The sequence below is a fragment of the Paramormyrops kingsleyae genome, chromosome 14 (assembly GCF_048594095.1).
Source record: "Paramormyrops kingsleyae isolate MSU_618 chromosome 14, PKINGS_0.4, whole genome shotgun sequence".
Taxonomy (NCBI): domain Eukaryota; kingdom Metazoa; phylum Chordata; class Actinopteri; order Osteoglossiformes; family Mormyridae; genus Paramormyrops; species Paramormyrops kingsleyae.
The window spans coordinates 186,201-198,209 of record NC_132810.1 but is presented as its reverse complement, the minus strand read 5'-3'; the positions used below and the strand labels follow the sequence as shown (position 1 = coordinate 198,209).

Sequence of the window (12,009 nt, the reverse complement as noted above, 5' to 3'; positions counted from 1 at the left end):
CTCATCCTTGTAGTACAAACACTAGCCTACCCAAACACCCTGAACACCACCAGGTGATAGAACCAGGTGCCAACTTATGTGCCCACCATTAAACATCTGAGACACACATCACTATGTAACATGGTGTCGACAAGGTCAAAGAACAGTAATACAATAAAGGGTCATCCTGACCAGTCTGATTAATACTTTCCATATTCAGACAGACTCGCACAGGCCTCCCTGTGCAAATGACCACAACCCAACAGAAATGTTTCACCAAGTTTCCTGTTCTAAACATGTCCTCCACATCTCCATGCTTGGTGGGACGCCCATTACCACACTGTAGTTCCTGTTCCTCAACATCAGATGCTCACAAATAATACCACCTTTAAAGGGGCCAGCGGAAGAATGAACCAGCTTCTGTCAGTAATCCAACGCACAATAAATAAAAACCAATTCACCCCTGTTTCTCTTCCTGCTGGAATGCAGGAAGAGAAACACAGCAAAGATTCCCAGCTGCCCTACTGGTAGACCTAGCTAGCAAGGGAGGCTACAAGGGAGGGAGCCAAAGGAAAGGTTCAAAACTACGGTGTTAAAAAAAAAGACATTATCAGCTACCTTAACATCTTCGCCGAGGACCCAAACACGTACCCATATTCACACACTCCATTCACTGACACCTGTTTGGTTGGACCCTGGGTAACTCCCTCCAGAGCAAAGCTGGCAGTTTTCAGTAATCTTATTTTTAGCACCACGACCACTTTCATGGTGAGAAAAAGAGGACACTATGATTAATTGAACATAGAAGCAAAATAAATAAATAAATAAATCTGATAATTTGTTATGTTTCAAGGGATTCTGTACAGCTGATTGGACAAGTAATTAATTTTCACCGACCATCACACCTTGGCCTGCAAGGACCTGCATCTAAGATGTGCTATTAAAGTTAGTTATAAAATAACTCATCAAATCAAGACTGCCAATCAATAATTACTTATGAATACAAACCTGTTTTTCATAAATGCAAGTGCTGTTCCCCACAGCAGACAATCACTGTTCTGATCAGTAGTTCGCAATTTTCAGCTGCACTATTTTTTATTTTCTATTTAAATTACCCAAAACAGCTCAGAAAGCCCTGTTTCTAGAATTATCCGACAGCAGAAACAAACAGATCTGCTAGCATAAAGCCTACAAGGACGTTTCCTAGAAGTGAGCAAACGTTTTTCCCCAACACACCCTCAATCCGTCCAGCATCACAAAGCAGCTCCTAGCCCCTCCAATCCCAAACCGTCTCAACTAATTCCACCGTCCCTTTTGAAAAAAAAGGGGACAGCATCATTTTTCACACAGCAGCAGCTTCACAGGTTCACAGTTTTTTTTCCTACTGCCATGGAAAATATAGGGTCGGCAGCACAACTGTGATTTTTGCTTCTGCTAATAACGCAAACAGTAAAAAAAAACAAATAAATAAACGATATTCGTTACAATGTCAGGAGGCTGCTGCTTGTTCATTAATCTAGACCGCTTCACTTTTCAGCCAGGTAAACGCCACCAGAACAGCGCCGCCGGTTAAAAGCCCAGGGGATCCCAAGCCCCAAGGCACGAGCATTTTATAAGGCTAGCCAGCACTCTGCAGTAAGTATCACTCCAAGCCCCACCATAGGTAAGAGGGACACCATGATACACACGCTAATTTCTCATTTCTGTCCTTGAGGCACTCAGGAAGGAGTAAACGCGGCGTCTCACTCCGTCGCGCTCACACACGTACGGACACACGCGCGCGCGCACACACACACACGCTCCGCTGCACACTGGCACAGTGTTCTTACCATTCATGGCTGCAGGTGGGGAGGAGTGAGCCGGCCGTCCCGGAGCTCCGCTCAGCTGGCTAGCTTGCAGTCATCTGCAATGTACACACACAGGCGCGCCCGCACGCGCACACACACACACGGACGGAGGGACGAAGAGAGAGAAACATCCTGCCATTAATAATGCAAGGAGGGCAGAGCGCAGCTTACTCCGGCTCTATGAATAAAGGAGGAGGGGGGTTTGGAAAAGAGGGAGAGGGAGAAAGAGCACAGCGAAAAAGGGAGGGGAAGAAAGACAGACCTCCAGCCTCGCATGAATTTCCAATCAGCAAACGGTACGCCGCCGGGGGCCAGTCCTGCATGATCCGCGAAACACACACAGACAGAGAGAGGAGAGAGAAATGTGAAAAAAAGAAATGGGACAAGTGAACAAGGCAGAAGGACGTTATTTCATGGTCACGGACCTCCATGGGTCTTCGTACGATTCCTTCACCTCTTCTTTGATAAATAAGGAGGGAAAACAAATAATTGCAATTGTAGGAAGAACAGTGAAAACTGACAAGATTTTACAGACGATTCCGCTCACTATTTAAACCTGGCGCAAAGATAGCTCTCCCGTGTATAATCAATTATCATGAAAAAGTAACTAAAGTTGTCGCAGAATTTGTTCCGATTCCTTTGTTCTTTTACAGTTTTTCTGAATTGTTGAATTTCCTAAAATCTCCTCTCCTTTTCTCAAAACACTAGGCACAAACCTTAAAATTCTTGCTACACTCACAAAACCTTCGACTTGTCTTGCAAAATCAAACGGTTGACCCAAAAATATTTTAGCTTTACTCAAAATCAAGCAGCATTACACAAAATACACAAAACCAGCCAATGTATAAACACTACTCAGCTATCATTACACACTACATAAATAAATGCAAAACACTCTGGGTAACAGGAAAATAATCTTTATTTAGGATATTCCCGTACGTATGAAAGCTTACATTTAAACAAAAAAAAACTTGCAGCAAAACAAAAAATTGCACTATATGATTTTATATATTTTTACAGCAAAATCAATCATTCATTCTACCACAGCATCATGTCTCTGCACTGGGTCAGGTCACAGGACTGCATCTACATCACAGGCAAGGTTCTCCCTTGAAAGGCAACATGGAATGAGTTCTTTGGCGTGCCGAATACAGCCTTGGCAAGACTGCGCTCCTACATCATTACATGCTGCATCCATTGCTTGGATTAGATTTTCCTGTGTGTAGGGGATCCAGTCATATGCTTTTCACTGCCATGCTGAGAAAAAATCCTCAGTAGAGTTTAAAAAGGGATAGTATGGTGGAAGGCAGACATAACATACATGGGATGCTCTGCCTGCTTGTGACCTCTCTGCTCATGACCTCTCTGCTCATATTCAAGCAAAGCATCCTTTAGACCAACCAGGAATGTTAACAGAAGTTCAGTGTTACTAGTGGGTCATATATGGTGGTGGCCAACCCCATAGCTGCTGATGGCAGCACATGCACTCACATGTCCACCACACTGGCCAGGCACTTCCATCATGGCGCGTTGACCAAATGTTGCGACCTGTCCTTCTCCCTTTTGCCAGAGACTATCCATCTTCCTCCATGAAGATGACTCAATGGAGAAGCCTCATGGATACAAGTTCAAAAATTCTCTATACACAGTAAAACTAGACTACTCAGTTCTGTAAATGACACAGTATGATGTACTTTGTCTCTGTACACGTGCTGCTTACGTAGAGCACAGTATACATGCTAGTGCTGAGTTCACTATAAAAGTTTACTTGCACATATTGATATCATTGCTCTTTCACTCTTTCAGAGTTCCGCTCAAACAGTACCCTATAGCCTTGTTTCATCCTTATCTGGTTGCGTTGCAAGACATGGTCAATTGTTGACTGACTCACTGTTTATTCCTTCAAAATGCATATTGTCTTGATTAATCTGCTGTTGCATTTCACACAATCGACGTGCATGACTTTGATGGAACATATCAACAATAAGTGTCTCCTGTTGATGTGTGAACACGTGTCTTTCCATCCTCATGTGGCTGTCTTTCAATTCTACAAAAAGATAATTTTTTTGGAAGCATATATGCTGTATTGTAAATGTTCTCTATTGTACACAAATAGATATAGTACCATAAAGAAATTATTTTTCTCTGTCCCCTTTCTAGAAATTGGTGGAATGATTAACTGAGACTAAAATCATGCTGTAACTCTCAGAGACAGAAATACATTTTACCTGTTTTCTTCACTGAAAGTCTTGATTGTGGAGGCCACTGAGAACCTACTTAGATTTGGTTCCACATGTTGCCCTGCTTCCATCAGTCATGCCATGAACCAGAACATAATCTATGATTGTTGCTCCAATTTCATTTGAAATTATAGCTTTTCTTCTTGATCTTCCTCCTCTTCCTCTATAGTTGTAGAGCTCCATCATTGAATTAACTCATGCCACTTGCATTTGACTAGGCTTATATCCTGTTTATTGATTGGGTTCTACACACCACCGATTGGACATGGGTAGGCAATTTTGAGTGGTATTGCGTTAATGTTGAAAACAGGGTGTTAGTTGTGCGTAACGTTTGGAGTCTTTGTGTGCCATTCGGGGTATAAGTGCACCACATTGCCAAATATGTCTCGTGAGTGAGAATGTGTTTAGAACTTTGCTGAATAGGAGATTCAGATTTGCAAATTGGGTCTAACCTGATGAACAGTGTTTAGGGGGATCACCTGTGGGATTGATTTGATGAAGGAGTTTTGATAGTTGACAGTTTCGTTTTTAAAATGGGGTTTAGTGTTTTAGCAATTCAGAAAAGCCGTAAAGCAATATGAAGTGCCTCCAGCCAAGAAAGAAAATGCATAAAATTGGGGTTTTGACACCGAACTGCAATCTGTAGTGCCGTGTACCTTACATACCCAGTTCAGACCACAGCCAATCTATTAATCAACCGCTGAGTTTTGCCTGGTACACACAAATTGGCATTGGCAGCAGAGGCTAATTAATTTAGGTTTTTTATGTGAAGCTGGCAAAAGAGAGACATATAGGAATACCTAAACTGATGAGCTGCTTATTATTCCATAAATTAGCATTGAAATGTTGTTAGCAGTAAAGGAATACAGTAAAAAGGCTGACATGATCATATCCTGCAACTTCCTCCCATTTTCTCCCTGGAGTGGTGGATGACATCAGAGGGAAACATTGGTATTGCGAGACAAAAGAAACCTGAAAAATGCCTGACACAGACACTGGCTGTTGTGAACAAGTACTGTTTCTTTAAATAGCCCCAGACTTTGCAATATTTTCATAGGTTTTCCTATAAATGCTGATCCAGTCGTGCTTGCAGTAATCAGCAGCTGGGGAAGCCAACGGCCTCTGAAGCAGGGGATTCCTTATTCTGGGACAACTTCCACATGCAGGTCACTGACAAACATATCATCCACACGTAACTTAATTCTAACAACTTTTTTCCTCAAAAGCATCTCTGTTATCCATAAGCTTATAAAAAGATGGCCTTTTAAAGATGGTTACTGGCTTATCGGGGTAACTTATCAGATTTAAGGTACCAAAGTTCAAATGGACTTCATATTTGTTCATGTACATTTTGCCCAGACTACCTTAAATCTGACAAGTTACCCACTTCGTAGTACAGGCCCCAGATTACGATGGGGTTACGTTCCGATAAACCTATCGTATGGTGAAAATATCGTAAAGTGAAAATGCATTTTAAGACAGTACACCTAACCTAACAGGCATCCTAGCCTAGCCTAGCCTACCTTAAACATGATTAGAACACTTACATTAGCCTACAAAATCATTAACACAAAGCCTGTTTTATAAAAAAAAGTGCTGAATATCTCATGTAATTTATTGAATAATGTACTGAAAGTGAAAAATAGAATGGAACTGGATACCCATCGTAAAGTCCAAATATCGTAACACGGGCCTTCAGGACCCAGGAAGCATCTGTACGAGTATAGTTATAAAGGAAGCCTTTTGTGGAGATCACACAGCCTGTTAATTACACACAGAACACACAGGGAAGCAGAAGCAGCTATTAGTGAACCTGATCTTTGGAACTTTTTGGTCTGTGACACCTAAAATGATGTTTGGTGTCATGCCAGGTGAATAGGTGGTAGGCAGGGTGGAGAGGGACTCTGATAATTCACTGTGCTTTGCTCTGGCCATGACTAGTGAACAGAGAGTCCATCATGCGGAAACCTGTACCAATAATCTTTTCTGCCATTTTTATTATTCTCTTTAGGGCCTGTTTCCCCTTCCAAACCATTCAGTGAGACCTCTGATTAGGGCACTACATGGCAGAAGCGGACTGCTGTTATTTTTTTAGGTGCTGTAAGACACACACCAAGGGGGTCCACCTTGTATATTTTTCGCTCTGACGAGTTTGGAGGTGGGGGTAACACTACCCTATGGATCCTCTCCTGGGAGGGGTAGCATACCCTATAGCACAGTGTTCCCCAATTATTTCCCCCCAAGTGCCAAATTCTAGCAATAAGACAAAACCAAGGGCCACTGCCCCCTGGTAAAAAAATTAATAAAAATTGGTCGGGGGTTGGGGGGGGGTGACATTTAGCATAGGGTTCTTGCTCTGCTGTGGAACCCTGCTATTGTATTTTGGAACATCAGCATAACCTATTTCAAAAAACATCTGTGCACTCTCTGACATTATTTAATGCAATTACCCCGATTGCAAGGCATCAATTGGATGCTAGATTTATCTGACCTTTGAGGACCATTGGAATCCCTTAATTACATGACTCCTAATACAAAAGCTGAGCTATGAATATCATCATAACGAGACAGGCACAGTACGCATTGACCGTCCTGTTCCAGGCTATCGTGTGAGATCCCAGTACACATAAGCTTGCTCAAGCTTGGCCTATCAGGCAGCACATTCTAATTCTCATTCTGTGGGCTTACATAACACAACCAATCATCCGGAAACCATCTCAAATTTGTGTTAAAAAAGGAAAACAAAAGCTTATCAGTTTTATTCCCCGCCGATTTCAGTTCTTTCTAACCACCTAACTAATAAACTTGGCATATACCCACTAAGAAATACAGACACAATGCTGACAGCTGAATAAGACTAAAGACTTATTCAAGACTTGATGGAACTCTTGACCAAAATCCCTCCCACTCAAACACTGACTACTGCACAAAATCAAACTTACATGAAAGCCAACCAGGACTATTTAAATGTAAGTGCAGTACCAAGCGTCAGTGCTGCATACCTTCAGCTATGGACGATGATGACATACAACATATATGACCAGCCCTGGTCCTACTACTACACTGTTGCATGCTGATTCCCACTCCCAACAAATTCTTAATTAGTGATCTGTGAACTATTGACAAAACAAATAAAATCCAACTGCAAAGAACAAACTAGTTATTTGTTTGCTGTAACTTTTCCCAGTCAAGCTATCACAGTAATACTGCAATGCCCTTTCCAAATGCATCTATTATTACTGACATTATCATACAGGTATATGTGCAAACAAAAAGTGATTCAGGCATAATTTTAAGTAGTAACATCTACACATGCCTTGCCTATACAAAAAAAGGACCTGAAATCAGCTTGAATCTAGTCATTTCAGAACAGCTTTATGGAGGAGGCATAATTGTTAAAAATCATCACAGGAGGACTGTGGTATAAAAGTTTAATTAGATTTATCATAAAACCCCACAGCGGCAATTTTAGTATGTGATTTGAGTTCATTTACACATATTTTAATGCACAGATTATATTGCACTACTGAAGCCAGGAATCGGGAGTATATACCAAGAAATGCAAATTCTGGACAAGTCTTTTCTTCACTATATGGATTTTGTACATGCAAACATATGATCCACTGGGCAGGTTCGTTTAATGCACCCCCATCCATACATACATTTTCCATAACTGCATATTCAATACAGGGCTGCAGTGGGCATGGAACCTATCACCGTGAGCAAAGGGCCAATCACACAATGTACACAAAGCCACACACACTGAATGGGCAATTTAGAGACACAAATCCACCTAACTATATGTTTTTGGACTGCAGAAGGGTCAGTAATCAAATTCCCTGCCCTGAAGGTGTAAGCTCACAATGTTACCTAATGAGCCGCTGTAATGTTCCCTAACCGGTCCCTTTCTAATTTAATATTAGTGAGAAACCTTGCAATTTACCTTTACATTTTTAAGTGCTTGACAATGGATACACTTCTTTTAAATTCAGGACAGAGTCCTTGGATCTCCCAGGGTGGATGTCAGAATTATTGTCTTTATTGGCTTCAAGGATGGATGTCTGTTGTTACAGCATTAAATCAGATGATTAAAAGCCTATGACCAAGATGCTGGACAATAAGAATAAAGACCACTTCCAAAAAGGGACTGTCTTTAAATTTTAAAATATCCAGCCACCAATAATTTTCTTCAGTCTAGACTGTATGAAATAAAGGCAACCTCTGTCACATTGGAAAGCGACCACGGCCCACGGAGGGCCACAGGGCATGCTGAATTTAACTCCACGTCAGCTCTTAATTGCTTTAGTAAGACTATTATTAGAATAGGATCCAAGTTCATCGGATGCCCAAGGTGTAAATCAGTCGCTAACAGAAAGGTAACCCAAAAAACTGTAATCACTCCAGTCTTCCATGCAAAAATGATTTCCCTACCACTGCTGCAAAGGATATTCCAAAAATGATTTAAAACACTAGCATAAACCATTTATGTATATGTAGCTTTCAATATATTTTCAAGAAACACATTCAATGCCAACAATATGCTAATTTAATATAGGTAGAATAATATGCACAAAATTTCAATAGGTGCTGTTTCAGCCAAACAGTCACAAGTGATGGAATAGAGACATTTATACTTTTTTAATTAAATGTTTTTAAGCAAAACTGGGGCAAGTCTGGAATCTTTAATTATGATTAGGAGTCCCACTGAAGATAAAGGGTAACACAACAAGTCAGAAAAATAACGCAATAAAATCATTTTCACTGAGAGTAAGGTCAAACTGCAAAGCTCCAAATCATCATAAAAATATAGTGAATCCTATGTGATGAGCTTATACCTAAATGCAATTGTGAAAAGGTAACCCAATATAGCAATATTTGTTTATTTTTACATACTGATCACAGACAAGGAAACTGAAACAATCTACCTTAAGGACATATCACACACAAGAGTTGTCTCCTCCCTCATATAAGCAAACAAGTATAATTGGTGACCAAGTATTACAACAGGAAATGAAATACTGCACACGTTTAACAACCATTAAACGAGGAAGGCCATTACTCAGAATTCTCATACAAGAACCAAGGAGAAATTAATTCATACATTTTTTTTACTTTAAATAATAGTGAAAAGGTACATCCCAAAAACCTTGTTGTTCTTACATACATACATACATACATTCATTATTTCTCTACTAAAACACAACATCAGTTCTTTTAAAATGGACACGCTCCACCCAGACACATCCAAGCAGGGTGTCACTATCCATAAATGAATGTTCCAGCCTCTAATAAATATGTTAGAAACACAAAAAGGAAAATGACACGAAGAATGCACCTAAACCACATTCACTGACTGCTGAATTGCTGAGTCAAATAAGTCGATCTGACGCTGGAGTCGATAGTATAGTGACTGAAACAAAGTACCGTATGCAAAAACACTGAACAGACATTCCACAGATTTGTAAATGCTATTTAAAATTGTATTTACACTTCCAGCACTTGTGTACAATGTGGAGTCCTAATGCATAAGTACATCCTGCTGTTCATTCTGCATTCATTAAGCAGTTCTTTCTAAAGCAAATATCACTACATGATGAAAGAAATATGTCCACATATACAGTGTGATTATGCTATCCCATTCCTTATTTATATTGTTCTTGAGGAGGAGACATTCACAAAGTACTGACTCACTACCATCATAAAATGCATCAGGTAATGTATAATAAAAGCTGCAATTAAATCACCCAAGTATTTGATATCGCATTATCCACATGCAATTACCGCTAAGAGGCCAATTAATCATGTTTAATCACGATAGTCATATATACTTAAACACTTCGTGATGTGTTCCCCAATAAGTCACTGCATAAATAATGATCATGACATGAAAGATGTCTTTCAACAAACAAGGAAGCATTTATCTCGAAGGGCGCACACACACACACACACACGTCATTTTACGCCACATTTGGGTCGAATGGTTATCAAAACAAGAATCAAGGATTACAAGTCATTTAATTTGCGAAAATGGCGTTGCGTGGTGCCAAACAGCAGGATATTTAAAACATCTAAAAGATACAGACACGTCAGAAACACAAACAATATACCACGTTTGTTTTTTCCGCGAATTATTTATTTTAAATCCACTTGTACCGGAACACTGCAATATTGACTTTCCTGCAACGCTGTATGCCAGCATATGCCCTCTAACGTCAAAGAATAAGGCATTAAAAACCAAACATATCAATATGTTCACTCGCTTAATTGGTGATTGTTTCTTCCTGCAGTGTAGCGCTGACGTTTCGAAATTATCCGCACGATGTCCTATTGATGAACTGTAAATTACAGCAGTCGTAATTCTTTAAAACTATCCTCGTCTAAACTTTGTAAACTGCGACACTTGCGTACCTCATTTACAATATTAACATTGGCCATCTATTCGACTTCAAACGTCCACTTTGGCATATTTTGAGTAAAACTCCCCTCTTGCTGATGTAAGACAACGTCTTCTTCATTTCCGAGAAATATGCATATTTACTTAACCACTAATAGCAAACGACACTGTTTAATTTCTCTACTTCCTTAAGATACTTCCATTTCAGTCATTATTATTTAGTCGGGCGGCACTGCAAACAACTGATCGAACAAAACAGCATCAACATTTCCCTCCGGAAAACAAATATTAATCGGGTACATTTTATGTCATAATAGCTAAACTATAAGTCGGGTAATACTCACATTTATAAGATAGAGGAAAAACATGCAGTATTGGCCTTCTGAAGTCTTTAATCCCAGCGCCAGGTGCTACGTCAAGAATCGTCTAAGAGAATCACTGATAACCTACAGGAGCAACAGCTGATTACAAGAATTACATTTCTAATCTGCTGTTGAACCTGTTGCTGATGACAATATGTAAGCAAAAACATGGCTGACAATTACTGAGTTTTGCACAGCGCATGATTTTAATCCAGCCACGAACTGGGAGGAGAGTAATCTGTCTCGTAGAACCAGTAGCATACATGCCGCATACCGCCCCCTTTTCATTTACTGGTCACACCCCAAAGTCCTAAATCATCAGTGTGGAAAAAATCGGGGTATCAACAGCTCCGGCGTTAAGCACCACAATGAACATCTAGATCAAAATATTAAAATTTGCTGGAAGTAATCGCAATTTACCAGTTTGTTAGACTACAATACGCACATTCTGTGATGAATAATCCCCGCATTCTGGATTAAGAATGAACTTTTTAATGTTATTATGGTGTTTTGTACGTGATGGTAACATTTTTACTGCTTTCGGGGGAGATCCTTCATGGTTGGTGGATTCCACATGACCATCACTTGTAAACATAGAAATGAATACCGTAAAACGTAAAACATGCATTCTTAAAACGACCACTTTAAAATATAACTTAACCAATGCTTCCTATATTTATCTAAGTTACTGGATGTTTTTTTCTCGTCATTTGGAACTATTTCGGTGGCGGTTACTGCCCACTATTGGAGCGACAAACCAAGTTCACCCTCCCGTCATGTCTTTACAAGATGCAACATCCATTCGTTTTCTACTAGCTACTGCCTCTTGGTCAGGGTCGCGAGGCGGGGTCTTTATAAACTTGCTACTGCAATTATTGACCTTGCCATCTACACTGTGTTGCATATGAAAGCCTTGTCTTTGTGTAATCTGCTTTAGACCAATCATATGACGTTGAATAATGATTTCTAAGACAATTTTAAATGCAGTTACATTGGGAGTCTAAACAATTAGTTTGTATAAAACGTGGTTTAACTCAAAACTATAGTTCGAATACAATGGACCTGAACAGTTTATTACGGTCTCTAGCCATTTTAAAATAATCAGAGAATGTGCTTAAATCAAATATATGCACGAATGATGTTTTTGTGTGTCAATATTGCACCAGTCTTAACCTTGAGCTCAGCGA

At 40.0% G+C, this 12,009-nt stretch overlaps 1 protein-coding gene across 3 annotated transcripts in view; it reads right to left on the bottom strand.

Moving 5' to 3' along the window:
- itsn2b (intersectin 2b) overlaps window positions 1-11,063 on the bottom strand; it is a 42,873-nt gene extending 31,810 nt beyond the window's left edge. For 2 of the 3 annotated variants that reach the window (XM_023834324.2, XM_023834327.2), the window contains exons 1-3: window positions 10,805-11,062; window positions 2,089-2,143; window positions 1,809-1,882 (exon numbers count right to left, since the gene is read on the bottom strand). In XM_023834324.2, the coding sequence (XP_023690092.2) occupies window positions 1,809-1,815 (7 nt within the window). In that variant the 5' untranslated portion in view covers window positions 1,816-1,882; window positions 2,089-2,143; window positions 10,805-11,062. Of the gene's footprint in view, window positions 1-1,808; window positions 1,883-2,088; window positions 2,144-10,804 lie in introns of all 3 variants that reach the window. The other variant, XM_023834326.2, reaches the window with a different exon arrangement.
- Window positions 11,064-12,009: the final 946 nt, after the last annotated feature.